General features: G+C 42.8%; 3 protein-coding genes and 1 pseudogene across 3 annotated transcripts; 2 read left to right on the top strand and 2 right to left on the bottom strand.

Moving 5' to 3' along the window:
* Window positions 1,362–8,117, bottom strand: LOC8061709 (U-box domain-containing protein 33). The gene is made up of 9 exons (XM_002459807.2): window positions 7,704–8,117; window positions 7,385–7,512; window positions 6,811–6,923; window positions 6,208–6,312; window positions 5,689–6,070; window positions 4,835–4,966; window positions 2,930–3,400; window positions 2,078–2,824; window positions 1,362–1,806 (listed from the first exon to the last, which is right to left on the bottom strand). Exons 1-9 carry the CDS (start codon window positions 8,053–8,055, stop codon window positions 1,618–1,620), a joined length of 2,619 nt encoding a protein of 872 aa, XP_002459852.1. The 5' UTR covers window positions 8,056–8,117; the 3' UTR covers window positions 1,362–1,617.
* Window positions 12,901–13,524, top strand: LOC8061708. The gene has a single exon (XM_002461958.2). It carries the CDS (start codon window positions 13,059–13,061, stop codon window positions 13,299–13,301), a length of 243 nt encoding a protein of 80 aa, XP_002462003.1. The 5' UTR covers window positions 12,901–13,058; the 3' UTR covers window positions 13,302–13,524.
* On the top strand, window positions 13,798–14,497 carry LOC8062557 (LYR motif-containing protein At3g19508). The gene is made up of 2 exons (XM_002461957.2): window positions 13,798–14,175; window positions 14,259–14,497. Exons 1-2 carry the CDS (start codon window positions 13,984–13,986, stop codon window positions 14,325–14,327), a joined length of 261 nt encoding a protein of 86 aa, XP_002462002.1. The 5' UTR covers window positions 13,798–13,983; the 3' UTR covers window positions 14,328–14,497.
* LOC8061707 lies at window positions 15,250–20,708 on the bottom strand (annotated as a pseudogene).

Below are 20,855 nucleotides of genomic sequence, written 5' to 3'. Positions count from 1 at the left end.
TACGCTTCTGATGATTAAAATCACACCTATACAAGTTACTACTGCTTTTCTTCGTAGAAAATAAATTAGGCACACTTTACAGGGAAAGAAATCTTTTTCTTAAGAGCATAATGCATGCATTCTTCAGACAACCTACTTCTTCGGCATCAACGGTGGTCGACTCTCGTCTACGCTGGTCGAAATACTGTTGCAACTGCTTGGGCAACGTTCCTCAGGGACAACAAGAACTCAAACCTCACCGGTCAAAGAAGCTTAAGATGGTGCGTCGCATCACAATACATAGAGCTCAGAGAAGCTGTGGGGGTATAAACCCCTATACCCTCCTGGCTCGACATGGGCCGCACCATCGAAGGTAGCCCAACCCACAGGATGAAGAAATGCGATGCACGACGTTGGTCGATGTGCACCACAAGGCTACAAGAAGATATTATACTAATTAATATATTTTACTTATAACTCTGTCCTTTTACATTATATAAGGAGGGGCAGTGTCATTGTCATCTCTCATATCATCATACAATAATACAATCAGACGCAGGACATAGGTCCTCACGACGGCCGAACCTGGATAAATCCTTGTCTTTGTCTTGCATCACCGTCTAGTTCGTAGATTGCGCATGTGTCTGCCGACAATCTAATACCTCGGGCATACCCCTAGGTAGACCGTCAACCATATTTTGTCGACACTAACATCATCACTGTGAAGGAGAGAAGTTTGGGGGTTGATTTCACCTCGGTGTTGGCGTAGGTGCAAAGGAGCAGTGCAATGGAAGGAAGAAGCCAGGCGAGACAGAGGAAGCAGATCAGGCCGGCGAGGAAGCAACCACCGCAACCAAGGAAGAAAAGGGAAGAAGACGGCCACCTACACGGAGTCCCTACGGTCGACGGAGCGGCGACACGTCGTAGCAGATCGAAGGCGGAAGAACGGAGACCAAGGCCGCTGGGGGAGATGCCTCCATGATGCACACCAGCTCACCACCGCTGCCAATCTCTCACGTGGCTAGAGGAAGGCGAAGAGCTCAGAGAGGAAGGAAGGAGAAGCAGCACCAAGCGTCGCTTATAAAGGCAGAGGATTTCGCTGGTAGGGAGAGCATGCGTGGAGTTTTCCCTCTTCCCACGCGAGCCACCCACCGCCGCCAAAATCGCCCCCAAATTCCCCGTCCTCGCGCCGCACAGAGCCGTGCCTAGGAAAAATGAACCCTAATTTTGTTTCCTCGGGGCTAGGCGCTTGGGGATTTTTGGCTCCCGCTGCCCGAGCTGCAGAGCGGGCCAAGCCACGGGAGTTGCAGCCTAGGAGCGCAGCCGGGCTCCTAGGCCATGCTCCCAAACATGCTCTAAGTGCATAGCAAAAGCTACACATCTAGAAAACCTAAAACATCTTATAATTTGGAATGGAAAGAGCATTACATATCACTTTATCCCAAATACGTGAGCTGTCAGAGTGGCACGCACATCAAACTTTATTTCCGAGCTCTAAAGTTTGATAAAATTTTTGATATAAGAGAAAAAAAGGCTGCCTAGAATGTGTATGTACACCTTCGAAGTTGGCATCACTTTACTCACTTCAGAAACACGACACAGCGCAAACCAAATGTGTGGTCAATCAGAAACTCAAAATTATTGCTGCTGTCCCATTTGCCATTCTTGTATAGCGAAGCGAAGGGCATTGTTGGGAATTAACTCATGGTGTGACAAATTAAGGTAGGTCATGGGAGACATTGTATGCCCCCTTTGGATCCAATCTTTAATGGCATCACCTTCATATGTGAATCCATCAGCGGCAATATGTGGATCTCGCATAATCTCCTGAAACATTGCAATAATGCATATGCAACATTATATTAGTTGAAAGGAATTAAAACTTTACTCTGGTGGCTGACTGTTAAGAGTTGTATGTAATTACTGTGTGGTAAATTTACTGTCAGGCTTATAGGTAGGAGATTATAGGCTATATATATATATAGGTGATGTGACTGTGATACTGGGTGAAGATTTATTTTTCATCTACGCTAGCTACTCCTGCAGTCCTGCTGAGTATTAGCATTATATAGAGTCAGCTTCAACAATTGCAACTGACCTGTGTCATTGGGCAGATGAAATATGATGGTGCCTCTGCCTTCGGAGGATGCGCTGAAGAAGGTGGCGGCTCATTCATCATAGCTTGCAGGATACCCCATGCCTCTTTTGCAAGATCAGGGCGGTCCTTTCTGTTTAATCGACAACATTTCAGAGCTAGTCTTGCCAACTCCTCGGCGTGCTCAAGAGGCCATTCCCCTGCAGAGGCATCAAGTATCTCATGCAAGACACCGCTGCTCATGGATGCCTCCACTTCACTCTGAAGTCCTAGTGGGCTCTTGCCTGTTAGCAAACGCAGCAGCACAACTCCAAAGGAGTAGACATCGTACTGCGCTGTAAGCTCCCCCGAAGCAATGTACCCTGGATCCATGTACCCCAATGTGCCTTTTATGTGGTCCGTTCTGTGGTAAGGGGTGACAGTGGTGTTTGTCAGGTCTAGGGAGCGAGAAATTCCAAAGTCACCCAGCTTGCCTACAAAGTTAGCATCAAGGAGGACGTTGTCAGGCTTCAGATCACCATGGGCGATGCTTTTTGGTTTGTTGGAGTGAAGGAAGATGAGCGCTGTGCAGATGTCGGCAGCAATTCTGACGCGCATTCTCCATGGGAGTGGCTCAGTGTGTAGCTTGCACTGGAGGCGGTCCTCTAGGCTTCCATTTGGCATGAATTCATAAACCAGCACCTTGGGATCTCTGCACAATCCAATGAGAGTGGCAAGGTTCGGATGTCTCATCCTACATAGAATCTCCACCTGTAAGTAATATTTGCAAAAGTCACAGATTTAGGTTCATGTTTCTACTGAAAGAAGCCTGTACTGAAAGAAGCCTAAATTTGAAGTGGCTGAAAATTAAATTACCTCATCATTGAACTCTTTCTCTCCTACTGCGCCTTCTCGGTTGAATTTCTTTATGGCCACAGTGGTATGACGGAGAAAACCCCTGTAGACGCTTGCACATCCACCTTGTCCAATCTCCCTAGAGCCATCAAAATTGTTGGTTGCTTCTTCAATCTCACTGTAGCTAAACTCTGTCAAGGAAACTTCACCAGCAGAGGCAAAATTTCTGTTGCAATATAGTTTGCACATCTCTTCAACTTCTCGTAGAGCATCTTCTTTCTCACGCTGCAGCTCTCCTTGCAGCTGCTGGAGCTCTTCCAAAAGAGAGTTGGTCTGGAGAAGCTTATTCTCCAGTTGTGCCCTTTGCTCATTTGCCTTCTGTAGCTCATTGTATATCTGCAACTTCTCCTTTTCAAGAATAGACTTTTCTTTGGTCAGTTTTTCCTCAACCTCCTTTTTTTCTTTGTGGAGTGAATTCTCCCGTGCTTTGGACTGCAAGAAATTTATTTGAATGCACGAAAGATTAGTTGACCATTTAAGAAAAAAACTACCTTGCTGGCTTCCTTGTTGACCTTTTAAGAAAAAAAAATTATTTGCGGTGAATTCAGCGCTGGCTTCCGCGCCCTGGGGCCGCTCATCCAGCTGATCGCTCAGCCCGAAGCCTCCAGCCCCCCTTTTTTTTTCTCGAACACGCAGGAGAGCTGCGTATCAATATATTAAGAAGGAGAAAAAAGGGTGGATCATCCAAATACAAAATCAGTTTTTTGGGGGTTGGGCAGGGGGCTCGAACCCACAAAACCAACAAAACCCACTAAAATACCTACTGAAAAAATAAACACACGCCTAGACCCGAACTACACAAAGCCATCAACTCGGTTGCAAGGCGAGGAGATGTGAAATCCCTCGATCCCCAGCATAGCCCCAAGAGTTTAGATCTTCTCTAATGGAGGCGATAAGCCCAATCAAATCTGGTTGCCTTCCTTCAAACACACAGCGATTCTTGTGATTCTAGATCGCCCAAGCCACTAAGATGACAAGAGAGTTCAGGCCTTGATTCATATAGTCAGCCGCCCTAGTGGAGGCCACCTCCCACCAATCTTCAAAGGACTGCTCATCAGGTTGCGGAGCCAAATGTTGAAGACCAAAGCGTTGCAGTACAAAGAACCAAGCTTGACGTGAGAAGACACAAGAGACAAGCAGATGGTCAATTGTCTCCTCCTCCTGGCTGCATAAGGGACAATGTTCAGGGTGTGGGAGTCCCTTCTTTGCAAGTCTATCCGCTGTCCAACATTTGTTATGCGCGACCAGCCACATGAAAAAACGACATTTATTCGGCGCCCAGCTCTTCCATATTCTCTCCCACGACCGAAACTGAATGGCCCCAGTGAACATTGCTTCGTAAGCTGACTTAGCCGTATATTTCCCGTTAGAAGAAAATAGCCAGGTGTGGGAATCCTCTGCCTCAGGCTGCAGCTCCACCTCTATCAACAACTCCCACAGATCAAGATATTCAATTAAAACAGTTACTGTAAGTGCAGATCCCCTTATGTCTGCAACCCACCTCCCCTCAGTAAGAGCCTCAAATACTGTTCTTTTTCTTGCTCGATTAAGCCCCTTATTGCCCAATTGTTATTTTTTTAAGTACACCAAACAGCGGCACCGTAGAACCGGCGACTTGTGTAGTGTGCCTTGCTCTAGCGCCATGGCTAACGAGCAAGCTTGTAATGAACTATTCCCCTTCGCTTAATGAGGTACGTGCAGCGCACATTTTCGAGAAAAAAAAAACTACCTTGCTGGCATTTGGATCTTTTGTTTTCTCAAAGAAAAAAAAAGGATTTCTTCTATTCAGGGATAAGGGTAAGGGTAAACCTGTAACATTATGATTAAGCAAGAAGAAAGTAGTTTACGAAAGCACAGAAGTCATACCTTCATGGAAGCTTCAAACAGGTCCCTTTCTGCTTTTTGCCGGCCCTCACATGCTTCCTTTCTTGATCGTTCTAGCTCAGTGCGGGCTTGCTGTAGACGCTCAAACACTTCATTATGCATGCCGTTTTCCACCTACAAAAGGTTAAGATCTGCTTTGAGTTCAACAAATAACAGAGCATTATCCAACTGTATCTTGTGCAAAATCAAGAATATCAGCCAAATGTCCGATGACTGTTACAAATTTGCAAATATATGATAGAGCAAAGCAACATATTCTAAGTTATCAACAAATGGTGAGCCTTTGTTTACACCAGATAACACCATCAATCATAACAAGGGAGCTATCCCGCATATTTACATTTTCTTTAGATCTTGGAATAAAATATCAACATCCCACGTATTTACATTGAGTTACAACCATATTGGCATCAATGCCACATGATTAGTAGCATTTTAAGTTTGCATTCCCAAAACTTCAAAAGGTTTTAATTTGTTCCTAGAAATGTAGAGAGAGAGAAAAAAGAGTTCAAAGTACAACTTGTTTATGGCATTTGGTCATAAAAATCTCTATGGCTCAATGATTACTAGGAAATTTTGCATGCGATTCGGACATTCAAGAATAATTATTTGTGTATGAATTGGTCATCAGGTATAGTTTAGAACTCATAGTAATTATGTATTTGAGATCCTTTTGAGCACAGGGGCACCTGGTACCTGATATTTTTTTTAACACATAGCAATTGGTTTCAGTTGACCTTGCTTTGAAGCATAGCAAATGGTTTCAGGTTAACACTATACCAGTAGTTATTTTGGCAAGCTCGTTATTAGAGAACACTAGTCAGTTCTAGACTTACCATAGACATTTGTTGCTCCTCATAGCTGATAATTGAGGCTGGTACTGGCGACCCATCTAAACTGTCTGAATCCTTTAGACTCGATGAGGAGGACCCTTCATTGCTCGGCAGGCTGGAGTTCGGAGAGCAATATGTTGTTTTCACATGTATCGACTGCGGTGCTATAGGTGACATCCTTTCCACATTGGTTATCAATCCTGACGAGGGGTAACTAACTGAGTGTGACCGTCGAGGTAGGAATGATTCATCAGGGGAGCCCCTGTAACCAGGATGCCCTGGTGGCAGTGACACCGATCTTGTAGGTATCTCAGTTTCATCTGAGAGAGTGCTTGCAGAACTGCTTCTAGGTGAATCGGCTTTTGTACAGCCCAGATTGGCATCCCTGAAAATGATGACGAATCAACAACAACATGGTTTTACTAGGTTGCCCAAAAAACATGATGGTGAGTCATTGCACAAGTCAGGATTGATATACAACTTTTGAACAGCAGGGATGCATGAAGGTCAAAGGGTAAATACCTAGTGCAACCAAGAGACCCTTTGCAAATGAAGAAGATCTGGCAATACGGTTTGGCCTGTTGATGCACAATGGCTGCAACTTTTGACTTGGGTACTTTCCTCTTCCTGTTCATGGAAATCAATGGTCAACAACATAAAGAACGGAGCTGACCTCTAATTTAGACAGGGTGACGATGGTAACTAATAAATCATATTTTGCTTATAAGAAGTTCAATCACACCTTGTGATTGCCATGTACCATGTAACAAGTATACACGGAAAAAAAACTGGATTTTGTTACTGATACTTTATTTTGGCAAGAAGTATCTTTTCTGTTGGCTATCAATCCTGTTGCCTTTCTTCAACTTATTAACATGGAAAGCAACAGATGTGGAAATGAATGAAAATAATACTTTCAGAACTCAGATTTTTATATATAGGAAAATAATTCGGCCTCTATATTCAAGCACGAAAACTTTCACAACTCAGATGATGCTCCGATATTCCACTAAACAAAAGATGGTGTGTTAATATCTGATAACAATCTATGCAGTTTAGGATAAACTTGTGTATGATTTATCATAAAGCTTATCATAGCGTTGGAATGATTGTATGTCTGCATACGTTGAGAAGGAAGACATTCCCATGACAAGCTTTGTGATGCGATGCTGATTAATTAGCTCTACAATGCCATTTGCGACATTGTTCTTCTCAATGATCAATGTTTCAGCTTCGACCTGTAAAAGTTAAAGTTTTAGTGGGATGGCAATGCCATATAAATCATTTTTTTTTTTTTTGGAAATCCTGCCTTAGCAATTTCCTCATTACTAGTTGAGGGTTTTTTCATGATGTACTCTGTTTTTTGCCCCCACGAAGTTCAACTAGACCTGATGACACATAGATGCATGGTAATTAAGTTGACCAGAGCGCATATAAGCACAATAAAATAAAGAAATGCTGAGCATAGTCACAAAGTTTCTGGGTCGATGGGGTCGAGGTACGGGGTCGCGGTACGTGGTACGCTATTTGCAAGAGATCTTTACACTTCGGGTCGAAAATGAATCCTTGGACCTGGGTTGGGGTCGAGGAACCCGGGTCAAGGGTCGAAGGTGATGAACCCGTTTTACGTGACTATGATGCTGAGAAGTACGAAGTAGAACTTTACAGATGGCTCAAGGAAATTAAATAATTGACTGACCTTGAGATACGACCTGCAGTGGTTCACGTAGGTGTTGAGAAGTCTGTCCATCTCTTCTTGTTCAATCTGCCTGTATGCTTTGAGTTCCTTTTCTTCTAGCTGGCTTGCAAGAACCTTGCAACCTAGTCCTACACACCCAGAAATCAACATAGTAGAAAACATAGATCGGTGTTAAGCCATTTATGATCACAATTTTTGTTGCTTATTTTGCAGGCGTGGCGACTCTGTTAGCTCAGATAGCTAGGCTAGGCTATGGAAAAGAGACAAGGGCTAGGAATTAAACAAACAAATAAAATAAAGTTGATGGTTTGTTGTTTACCGTTCATGATCCTGTCGGCAGGTTGGTGGACATGGAGCAGGACGAGCTTGAGATCGCCGCCGACGAGGCCGAGGCTCTGAGCGGCGCTGACGTTGGACTTGCCGTCCTTTCGGTCCTTTCCGACGGCCACATAGAGCTTCCCGCCGCCTCCATCGTCGTCGGCCACCACCACGGCAGCCTCCTCGTCAATGTCTCTGAGGCTGGCGCTCCTGAGGCTACCGCTAGTGCCGGTGGAGCGGCTGCTCCCTCCGCGCATGAACATCCTCTCGGCGTCCGGCCGAGGCTGAGGCGACGGTGGCAACCGTGGGGAGGGGAAGGAATTGGGAGAGCCGCGGGCGCTGACCACTGCCATGTGCCGCAAGTGCTTGCTGTTATTACTCTACAGATTGTCCAGTTAGCACTAGAGAAGAAGCAAGCGAAAGCGCTATACGCGTATATATATACTTGTTAACATCAATTGTTTATCAGAAATTTAGTTAAATCGACAACACAAGCTTAATGATTATACTCCGTAATTCATTATATATGGCATTGTTTGACACAGGTACTCTATTGGCTTCACAAGCTGAAGTTGTTTTATACCAAACGAAATAAACTAAAACATATTTACCTAATAGACTCTTTCTTTCTCTTCTGATTTTTACTTGTATCTTTCGCTTTCTAACTTTTACCTTGGCTTCGGCCTTTTTTAATAAATCTCTGTAGGGGTGTGCACCCCTCCAGCTTCTTCAAAAAAAAAACATAACGAGAGATGGAGCTGAAAGTAGTAGTTTTACCGAGCTCTAACTCACTATGGTGAGCACTGTGTGTAACTCTGTAAGAGCATGTTTAAAAGAGCTCTATGTATGAGCTGTTTTGCCAAATTGTTAATGAAAAAGCTCCAGTGGTAAGTCTGCTCATGGAGCTGAAGAAAAAATAACTTCACTGGTGAAATAAAGTTGTGTCAAATGAAATTGAAAACTACTTTTATGGTATATATGTATTTATATTTTTATTTAAGTAACATATTTTTTTAATAGATATGGCTACTTAAATTTAAGGAAGTGATTTAGACAAACTTAGTCAAAGTTTCTATAAATATTTATGAGACCATTTTTAATGAGGGTTTTAATTAGCTCATTAAATGAGACGCCACATAGGGAAAAAAATGACGACATGGCAAGAAAAAACATAATATTTTAAGGCATGCAAGAATTAATTAAAGCAGCAGATAGAGACGCCCATGAAGAAACAAACAAAAAGGCCACTCCTGTCCTATGTGTGCGTCTGCGAGCCATGCTTCTCTCAGCCTCTGGTGTTTGGATTCATCGTACTGCCACGAAGACGCTTCGGCTGTGCATCATACATCATTAATTCCTGGCATCATGGTATATGTCATTGTACTAGCTAGTGATAAACAAAGGATTCTGTCATGAGAGAATTAATTAACTTAAACCCAACGAAGATCGATGCTACGTTATTTTGCAAATTAAGGAAGAAAAAAGGAAGATGGTTATTGGTCGTGAGCAATTGAATTTAAGACACCAATAGTATAATTTTCGTCTAAATTTCGCGGAAGTTTCCTCTCTTTGTACTTTTCTTGCCGGTCAACAACAGTACAAGTTGTTGGTTTTCTCTTGTGCCTAGCTGCGCAGGAACGAAGCTGCTGGCCTGTCCTGGGAGAATATACCTGCATCTAGTCATTGATTCTGCTCTCGACCTCGGCCGCTTGCTTGCGTTGTTGGTGGTTTAATTTGGTAGTGATGCACGTATTTCGAGGATGATCCCATCCTGTTGTACTAACTTGGATGGGTGCTTGCTAGCTTCTTGGTAAGGGTAAGGTCAACACTTGGAGCTGCAAACGTTTGTTCTCCAATTGGCAACGCATATCGCTGATCTGAAAAGTTATATCTAAAAGTATTATTCACAGATTTGTTATGAGAGAAAAACAATACTGACTATCAGCTGTTTATACAATGTATTTTGAACAGCAAGCTAGCAATGCAATACATATAATGCTTGCATATGTATATTGTCCATCGAAGGCAGGTATATGGACGAATAATGGATGGGATATTCCACGACGACGACGACGATGCATACCTCGCCTGCTTCTTCATCGCGTTTTGTTTTTGTCTCCACGGAATGATAACGCGTGTCGTTGATGAGTGTGTGTTGAAATTAACCGAAGCACCGTGTGTGTGCGTGTCATTAATTTATGCAGCCGCCCGGAACGTGTCTATCTCAGGCTATCGACGTCACCATCGCTGACGGCATAGCCATGGCCATGATTTATTTATAAGTGGAACTAACTTGCAGTTACAATTAGTGATTGCATGCCATATGGACTAGCATGTATATAGTGTAGAGTATCTCTGCAGGAGTCGATCAGGTCAACCCAACGTCCAATGGGGGACGATTGATTTCTTTTACGCACGTCATTTGTTTGATCATTTCTGTTATTTCTTGGACCGAGATCAGTCGGTCCATGACTCCATGGGTATCATTTTAGATGTTCCTTTCGTCGTCACACACTGCACATACACATAACGCATCTGTTACCCTGACTTTGACTACTGGAACCCATGATCCAGACCATACCTTTGCGACTCGCGGTCCTCCTTTGTCCTCCGCTTGATTAATGGTTGGTCGGGTCAGTCGTCTTCCTGCCACCCATTGCCAGACTGGCGCTTCTGCCTGGTCAGACCGACCCTCCTGTGGCTTGCGGCCAACTAATGGCCTTGTTTAGTTTCCAAAAAATTTTACAAATTTTTTTTAGAATTCTTATCACATTGAATCTTTAGACGCATGCATGAAGTATTAAATATAGACAAAAAGAAAAACTAATTGCACAATTTGGTCGGAATTGACGAGATGAATCTTTTAAACCTAGTTAGTCCATAATTGGATAATATTTGTCAAATACAAACAAAAATGCTACAGTGTCGATTTTTTAAAAATTTTTGGAACTAAACAAGGCCAACCCAATCAAGCTGACAGAGGCATCGTTTACTTTCTAAAAACTTTACAACGGCCTTGTTTAGTTCACCCCGAAATCTAAAAAGTTTTCAAGATTCCCTGTTGCATCAAATCTTGCAATTATTGCATGAAGCATTAAATATAGATAAAAACAAAAACTAATCACACAGTTTAACTGCAAATCGCGAGACGAATCGTTTGACCCTAGTTAGTTTATGATTGGAGAGTATTTACCACAAACAAACGAAAGTGCTACAGTAGCAAAATCTAAAAAAAATTCACATCTAAACAAGGCCAAAATTTTTAAAAATTTTCGGTCACATCGAATCTTGCGACTCATACATGAAACATTAAATATAGATAAAAAATAACTAATTGCACAGTTTACTTGTAATTTATAAAACGAATCTTTTGAGTCTAGTTAATCCATGATTGGACAATATTTGTCAAATATAGATGAAAATGGTACCGTTTTCGTTTTGCAAAAAAAATGCAACTAAACAAGGCCAGAGTGAACATATATAATAATGTCATATGCAATGATACGAAACATGTCACTTGATGTCCTATCATTATACTTCTTCCATCCTAAAACAAATATACTTCTAACATTTGAAATTTATCTCAAAATAAATGTATTTAGGGATGACATGATCCAAACTAATTAATTATACTAGACTTCTTTTCCTCCATTTGGTTACATCTTTCCAGCGGCATCCCCAGGTCCTAAGTTTAAATCCCTAGGCCTTGTTTAGTTCCGAAAAATTTTGGGAAATGGACACTGTAGCACTTTCGTTTGTATTTGACAAATATTGTCTAATCATGGACTAACTAGACTCAAAAGATTCGTCTCGTCAATTTCGACCAAACTGTGCAATTAGTTTTTATTTTTGTCTATATTTAATACTCCATGCATGCGTCTAAAGATTTGATGTGATGGGGAATGTGAAAAATTTTGTAAAATTTTCTGAGAAGTAAACAAGGCCCTAGTGAGGTCAATTTTAGACTAGGGGTAAATAAAAATCTCCTCCCTAGCAAAGTTAGGGTTTAGGGGTTGTTCCACAGCCGGTAGCAACTGTGAGTGGAGCCATCATCCCCAGTCAAGTTTTTTAATTTTAAAATACAATCATTATATGCTAAAATAGGTTGTCATATGTGTAAACATGTAATTTCTGAGTACTATAGATCTCTTCTAATCTAAGAATCCTAAAAACACATTTGTTTTGGTACAGGAGAAATTACTATATCTTTTTCCTTCACTTGTGCGGGCGTGCCTCTACTTTGACGAATGCACATGGAGCTGGCAAAGGGATCAACAAAGATGGCCAACGTCTCTCGTCGGAACACAAATAAATGTGATGACTTAGCCTTTCAAAGGTCAAGCAGGATAGATCTACTGTACCGGAGCAGGACCATCGGACCGGACGATATGAATCAAAGTCATGCCAAGAAGCCTACTAGTTTAGGCTATAGTGGTTTCGCAAGCAAAATAGATCCACACTTATAAGAGCATCTCCAATGGTTTGGCAAATTTGATTTGGCAATTTTAGTTTGGCATTTGTTGTTGTTTGCCAACTCCCAAATGCAAATGCAAAGAAAAAATATGGCCATCCCTAAGGGTTTGGCATTTTTGACTTGGCAATTACCTAGTGGACCCGGCCAAATCCTTGTGCTCGCATCTTTCTGTCCAGTCGCGATCTTCAGGGAGGGACGTACCACGTCTTTCAGTCGCGGCAACCCAATGGTTGCGCAGACTCTATTTGGCGCGAGAACTCCCAGCGATGAAGGAAACGGCGCCAAAGAGACCTGGTCGCGCGCGGGATTGACGCAGGAAAACCGGTTGCAAGCGTTTGCCAAGGCAAAACCCAACTCGCAAATATGCCAAGGAGAGCCTCTCAAATGCCAAGTTTACTAAAATGGCAAACCCGTTTGCAAAACCGTTGGATGAGTGATTTTTACCTTTTTGCTAAAAAACACAAATGCCAAACTAGAATGGTAAACCGTTGAAGATGCTCTAGGTCATACTTAGAAGTGCTCATGCTACCGTGGACGAAGGAGCCAGAAATAGTTCTTACTATAGTTTAGGCTACATTGTTTGCATTAAGAGTAGCCTAAACCGCGAGAAGTCATGCCAATTGCCAAACTAGCCTTAAATCTAATGTTTTGTTTTGCTAATCTAAAATAGAAACACTATATGTCTTGGCATGCCGATCCCGTCCCAAAAGCGTAAAAGGCGTATTTTGACGCTTTACGCCATCTTCGTGCCTGCGTTCGCGTTCCGCTGGGCGGGGAAAAAAAATTCCTCCGGTCCTCCCTTTCCCATCGCGTTCAGACTTGTACTCTCGATCTACATCTACCCTACGCCGTACGCTACAGCCGCCGAGCAAGAGACCCAGCATGGAGGCGGCGGCGGCGGCGGCGGCGCCATCTGTTTCCGTTGCCGGCGGTAGAGGGAGGGACGAGAAGACGCAGCCTAGGCCGGCGGCGGCGGCGGCGGCGGCGTGCGACGTGGAGGCGCTGCGGAGGTGCCTTGAGGAGAACAAGGGCGACCGCGTCAAGTGCCAGGCGCACATCGACGCCTTCCGCTCCTCCTGCTCTGCCGGCCCTAGCACCAGCTCCAAGCTGCAGTCCTCCTCCTAGAGAAGTAGAGAGGAGAGGACGGTGTCAGATCGCCGCAAGGATCGGGGCTTCTTCGGGATCGAAACAATTTTTCTTTTTTCTCCCCATATACAATGTCTTGTTAGTTGTGGCCTTTGGTAATATTTTCTTTGAATAAAGTAGGATGTATGCTTCGGATCATCGAAGGGGAATCGGAATCCATATAGAGCAAAACATGATCTGCTTTCCTGCCATTCATGATAAATTTTCTCCTGCTTCATCTGTAATAATGCCAGAATGATTTGAGTCGTTCTCCGGACTCCGGTTGAGTTTGTCAGAGAGCAAACCAATCAATCAAGTCTCGAGCATGCAAATTTTACTCATCAAATGGCCAATCAGTTATCAGTGGGCTATCACGGCCATTTTGCATATGAACAAATGAAGTCTGCATCCACATTGGAATTGTTCTTTGTGTTTTTCCATGGCATTTCTGAAGCCAAAACTCGTGAAACAATGGTTTAAGATCCCCACGAAATTAGACAAAGGGTAAGTGGTTTCAGGCGGATGCGAGCTGGCACCGTGCAGAACGACACACGGATCTCTCAGCAGCTCCATTGGGTTTTTGGCTTGTGCGTGGAGTACATACCCGCAGCAAGCAATCAGCAGCTCGCGCCGCCGCCTCCTCCGCCTCCGGCCCACGTAGGTAGACGCACTGCCGCAAACGATGGCCAGCGCGGGGCTGCGCGCGTATCGTGAGGTGCTGCGCCTGGTGCGGCGGCTGCCGGCGGAGACGCGGCCCTACTACGCCAAGTACGCCCGCGAGAACTTCGTCAACTACCGCGACCTCTCCGCGGACGACGACCTCGCCGCCCTCCTCCGCCGCGCATACACCCACTCCACATGGGTCCTCTCCAAGGTACTTACCATGGCTGCTCCCTTCTCAAATCTCAAAAGCCCACCTCCACCGTCTAAGCACGCAAGGCTGGCTTGCGCTTGCAGTACTCGATCGACGCGGGGAAAGCGGCGGCGCGGCTCAAGGATCTTAGCGACGGCCACGCCGGGCTGTGACGCCCGCAAGGTGTTCGGTCATATGCCGCTCTTGGCTTGAGGATTCAGTTCAGCGTCTTTGTTTTTGGCAATCGCATTACTCTGCTTAAGGTTTTGGTTACTTTGATCGCTACTTTGACGTTGTTGTATTGAAGCTCACTACTCATGCTCGTTCATCGTCTCCCTGCTCTCATGCCTCCGTGCCTATTGCCTACCCTTTTCTTTTCAATTCAATTCAACTTTGCGCAGCTTCGAATTGCAAATCTTGCTGCTGCCAACTATAATATCTGTACCGTATCTAAGTACTACGATCGAGTAAATAACCGATCGCCGCGGCGAGAGAACAGCCACATCAACTCCATAAGCAATGCCCAAGCACATCCACCACAACTCCATAAGCAACGACCAAGAAACAATGACCCAACAAGGCCTAGGCCTTGGATCACCAAAAAAAAAAAACATCAGCAACGACCAAACGTCAACTAACCTATGATGATAGAGTAATCGCCTCAACAACACCACCCAAAGGCCAGGCAACACAGAGAGCCCCGAGACAACTGGGTAGCAAAGCAACGTTAGTTCCACCAGCGATGACTAATCAACCAACAAGAGCTCGCAAATGAGAGCAGCAGCAAGGTTCCACAAACTGTGGCTGATGAACAAGCAGAGGAAGTCGGCAACAGCAAAGGTGGCGTGGAGAAAACCAAGAGGAAACAACGCACAAGTCACTATCATTGTCCATTCAGCCAATACAGAGACTACATGGGGGACAAACGAGGCACAGGTTCAAAAGACAATGCCTCTAACTCCGGGGCATGAAAAACAGAGGCAATCGAAACAAACATCATAGGCTCAAGCAAAAAGAAGAAGATTTCTACCCATCGATTGATATGTGGGTTCCACTTAAATAAAGAGGATGACTTTTCTCAATCTGCCACAACAACACTCTCCTAAAACTACAAATCATATTTTCTCAATCCCTTATAGAAAATTTTAAGGGGAAGAGAAAAGAGGATCTAGTGGAAATGCTTAAGGTTGCAAAGAAGATAACATCTGGAGTTCAATAAGGTCTCATCCACCTCAGCAATCAATACTACAAGTATAGACATCAAATGGAACTTGGTAATAAAGCTAAACACGGTTTGTGCTAATTGCAACTACACTGCAAACTTCTTCAGGGAGAAATTGTCACCAAAGAACAAGCCCAGATGTCCATCATGCCTTCTGATACAATTTGCTTCACAACAATCTCAAACAGACCTCCGGTAAGAAACAAATCATAATTCATACAAATAGGGGCTATGACATGACTATCCTAATGTTTCAGGCTAGCGATATCTGTGATATAGCGTCCGAAGATCTCTACAGTGCATGCATGTCCACGGGGTTAGTGGAGGACCAAGGCAGTACGAGTGTACCCACTGTGATCTGCAAACGTGGCAGCTTAGAAGAAGCTCCTCAGGCTCACGGCAGTGGCATTGGTAGCATGCTCCTTGCTCAGACTAGACAACAGATTCAGTTACAGGAGGGGTAAGCATCGCAGATCCAAATAGATTTAAGCAGCATGGAGATATGAAATAATAAGATCTCACCGTTGATCGCGATAAATCGTAGCCTTCATTGCCAAACACGAAAACATCAGTAGAAGATTTACAAGGAATGGTCTGCGAGTATATCTTCTGATCTGAAGTGCCTGCCTCTTCCACCTTACTGATCCTTGTGAAATTGGCTTTGCAAAGGGGACATGTTGAGACTTTACTGTTAGAAGCCTGAAAAGCATGATGCAGCTCTAAGAATAATTGAATATAAGCATTTCTTGTTGAACATTAATGGTGGTGAAAAAAAACTAAATAAGAAATAAACTATAGCAAAGTGAGATTATGCCATTGATTGGATGGAACGTATTAGTTGTGTTGCCTTTTTTTTACTTCTTAGTCGTGTTCCCTACATGTTATAAGTTGGTTTCATTTCTTTCAGTTATGCCATAAAGCTATCTTGACTTGAATCTGCATTACTACATTCTCAACTGTCCTAATCTGAACCAAACCAGGTTCAAGAACACAAATCAGTTCTAGTAGGGCAACAGACATGTCTCCAAAACATTGATTACGTAAATGGAGAACATAATATTAATATCTAAGCAAAAGCTTTTCTTCTTAATACAATGATACTCAGATCTCATGTGTGTTTGGAAAACAAATAATATAAGCAAAGGTCAAGAAACAAGAATCAACCTAATACATACCAGACAATCTACCCATCCTTGAATGCATGAATAACAGAATCGGTGTCCACATGGTAAGATGCCCCTTGTAGAAGAAAAATCCGTCCAGCATATGACACATGATAATTCTGCTTGCATTTCTATATTAGATGATTTTTCCATGGGTTTGTTATCAACTCCCATTTCATCATCAGCTAGAGTGCCAAGGCTACATTTATCAACCTGCTCCTGAGTACAGAAAGCTGGTTCCTGTCCTGACAAATCACATGATAGGAAGCTTCCTGAAGTCTCCCTTAATTCAACGTCATCTAGCTCTTTTCTTCCCTCTGGTTCATGCCTGCTAGTTTCACCATATTCATATAGAGAATCCAGGGTACTTTGTGGAATTGGTGATGATGGTGCACTTGTCTTATTAAATTTTTTTCGAGCTCCTATAGACAGAGTATCTGAAGTTTGAGGTTCACTGAAGCTGTCAGACAAACTATCATTGTCAAAGTTTCCAGTAAAACCGTCTCTTTCTCCCATCCTGATAGGAACTTCATTCTGAAGAAACCATAAGTTCCCCTTCTGCTTTGATGTGCTATTGGATGTTGTGTGGCTTGACACATGAAGGCGTTGTCTTGCCTGTATTGTCATTTGATACATCCATAAGATTGCAAATAAAAATGTGATGATAAGCGAAAGTGTGCATCTATTCATCAAAACATATACCCAAACAGGTGCAAGCTACATGAGATGCAGCAGTAAAAACATTGATTTTGTAATCTTGAACATGGACCACACGCCAAAATAATTAATGTCACCTGCATAAATCTAAAACAATATCACCATAAAGGTGTGGTGCCTCGAGTCTAATCGTTAGCTTCTTTTTAAGCAGCTGTACAGATGGTACTGAACTCTCTTCTTCATGCGATTAAGCTACTTGACACAGTATATATATATTACCATGACACTTGACACATTGTCCTGCATGCTTAGGACATCTTTGTCTGTTGCTGTGTTGACATGCTTCAAACGCTTTCTTCTTTCCTTAAAGTCTGGTGAATGATTTTTCTTAAGGCAACAGGTCAAGGAATCTCCATCAAAAAATAGATAGTACAAGACACATTGGTACTTTTGGAAAAGTAGGTTCACACTGAAACACATTTGATTATCAACTGCTACATGACACTATGAAAGGGTAAAAAGGTATTAACAATGCTAGAATTTTAAAATGGATAAAAAAAACACAGGTCCAGTGCACTTCCAAAAAATTTAGGGAAACTAATTTTACGCTTAGGCCCTGTTTAGTTCCCCACCCAAAAATTTTTCATCCATCCCATCGAATCTTTGGACACATGTATGGAACATTAAATATAGATAAAAAAATAAACTAATTACACAGTTTAGTTGAGAATCGCGAGACGAATCTTTTAAGCCTAGTTAGTCCATGATTAGCCTTAAGTGCTACAGTAACCCACATATGCTAATGACAGATTAATTATGCTTAATAAATTTGTCTTGCAGTTTCCTAACGAGTTATGTAATTTGTTTTTCTATTAGTTTTTAAAAACCCCTCCCGACATCCTTCCGACACATCCGATGTGACACCCAAAAAATTTTCGTTCCCAATCTAAACAGGCCCTTAGGTCTGTAGGAGGGGTACATATAATGTAAAGTTTGCTGATTCAAATTGGAAGCTTACAATATAATCAGCATTAATTCTACCAGGGTCTCAGCGATCTGGATTTTGGTCACAAACAAAAAGGGGAATTCATAGTCACTTTTTCCTGTCGTGTAAAAAAAAGGCTTTACGCAAGAGCAATAGAGGTTGGGATACATCTATCTCTTCTGAGCAACCTCTTTTGGATTCTTAAGACCACCCTTGCAGTAGAATACTGTCTGCTTTAAGTTCTTTATTATCTCCTCCGAGGGGTAGGATCATTCACGCTATAGTTAGTCTATTTTGGCTTTTACTACAGGTCCTATAAACTATACATACCAATACATCAGACATAAATTGAAACAAAGATTGTTGCAACTCCATATTTTCTCCCATTTTCAGTCAAACTCCATCCAAAAATTTGAATTTATCAACTGATAAATTACCAATCATCAGATATAATCAGACTCATCAGCTCTACCAGCGAGCAGCCATGTTTTATGCACAGATGGCGGGTCATATTGTGATACACAATAACTGCCCACTGCCGCTCTGATATACCTGCAAAATCATTTGCACTGCAAAAGAGTCTAGCTGAACCATGATTGGGCAATATTATACATATGCTAGACACAGCATTAAAACAGTAAACTGGAGATCTACGGAACCTGATGAAATGCACATTGGATTGGACAGTACAACATCAAAGATCTGTATGCAAGAACAAAATGAAGTGAACGTTATGATCCTTCTTTTAATAAGGCTGACTCAAAATCAGAATCATCAAGCCTAACATCAGGTAATTCTTGGAAAACTCTGTCCTCCATAACGGCATTTTTCTTGCCTCGTGTACGGGGATGAGCGGACAGCACTGGGACTGGCCCTGCTTCTTCACCACTGTGTACCACACAGAAATGAAGGTTTTCTGAGAAATAAGTAGCCAACAATTTTACAGAATAAGGGAATAGAATAGTATCTGTGACTTCTAGTTTACAGGGACTGCCCCTGCTTTTTGGCCACTATTAATCCAAAGGAAAGATAGGTTTTATCTGCAAAATATTGTCAACATACTGACACAAATCAAAGAACAAAAAAGTTCACATCGCTTGGAAACTGCGAGTACGAAAATTTGGAGTAAAAAAAATTCGGATACTAATAAAAAAATTAATTAACTCGCTTGAAAACTACGAGACGAATTTATTAAGCCTAATTAATCTATCATTAGCACATGTAGGTTACTTAGAGATGAAAACGGATCGGATCGGTCGGATAATGTCTTTTCCATATCCTAATCCGCTTTTCTTTGTCGGATTCGGTGCGGAGCGGTTAATACACGGACGTGGATGTGGATACGGTTTTTTTCGGTAGTCGGAACTGGTACGGATATGGAGCGGAAACGGATCGGAGACAGATTTTAATAGTCGAGTAACATGTGCATACATAGAGAATTATATGCTTGTGAAGAATTTATTTAGTACAGAACAAGAATAGGCAATAGATAATAATCTTGCACTGCATTCCATATTGTTGCTCTCACACTAATAATTAACACTTAACATGATATCTTCACAAAAAATAATAAGTTATTAGCCAATAAATAATAGCATCTAGCAAATTTCTTAATTTAAAAATTAGAACATTAAACAACCACCTCATAAAATAAAAGTCCTCAACTAACAAACTTTTTAAAATCCTAAATTTTTTAGTCTTGGAAGAGAAACCTTCGGATATCCTATTTTAAACATCGGAGAATTCGCATAAAATTTGCGGATAATCCATATCCGCCGGATTTTACCTATTCCATATCCTACCCTGTATCCGCAGATAATCGGATTCGGATTATCCGTATCCACACGGATGTTAAAAGTTCTTCTCCATATCCTCAAAATTCGAATTCGGATCAGATCGGTTCGGAGAATTATCCACACCACTTTCCGTCGTCTGTGCCATAAGGTTACTGTAGCATTTAAGGCTAATTATGGACTAACTAGGCTTAAAAGATTCGTCTCGTGATTTTCAACCAAACTGTGTAATTAGTTTATTTTTCATCTACTCTATGTATGTGTTTAAAAATTTGATGTGATGGGTGAAAACTTTTTGGATGGGAACTAAACAAGCCTCGGAACAGTTGAACAAAACCTACCCCCTACCTTTCCATCAAGTAGGGGTCATCCGGGAGGCGCCTTCCCTCCCTGAGACACTCCGCGAACCACCGGTGGCTCACGACGCTCGTGTCCAACCTCCTCGCGATGTCGTACTTCTTCCCCCTCAAGCCTCCAGTACACTTGCCCGCTAGAAGCGCGCACCAGATCCAATTTCACACCGCATGGAATCAAATCAACCAACTAAAAAATCAATGCCCAGGAAGCTGGAGATTCGTAGACTCGTAGTGGCATACCAGGTGGGTGATGGACCTGCTCATGGATCTGACCTAGCTGGCTCCTATCTCCGCGATGAGGTTGACGAGCCTATGCCGCTCGTGGCCGCGGTAGCCGCTCACCGTCACGACTACAGACCCCATCCCGTCGATTGGCATGGGATCCGCCATGGGGTGTGTCAGCGGGACAAAAACCACTACGGGCTCCTTTGGCAGCCCAGTATCCCGTAGGGATCCCGGCCTTTTCCATGGGTTAATCAGACCCGTGCCAGCCTCCTCCGAGCCAAAATTGTGCACCGTTTGGCA

Source organism: Sorghum bicolor, chromosome 2, assembly GCF_000003195.3.
Source record: "Sorghum bicolor cultivar BTx623 chromosome 2, Sorghum_bicolor_NCBIv3, whole genome shotgun sequence".
Classification (NCBI taxonomy): domain Eukaryota; kingdom Viridiplantae; phylum Streptophyta; class Magnoliopsida; order Poales; family Poaceae; genus Sorghum; species Sorghum bicolor.
This window is presented reverse-complemented; position numbering and strand designations above follow the sequence as displayed.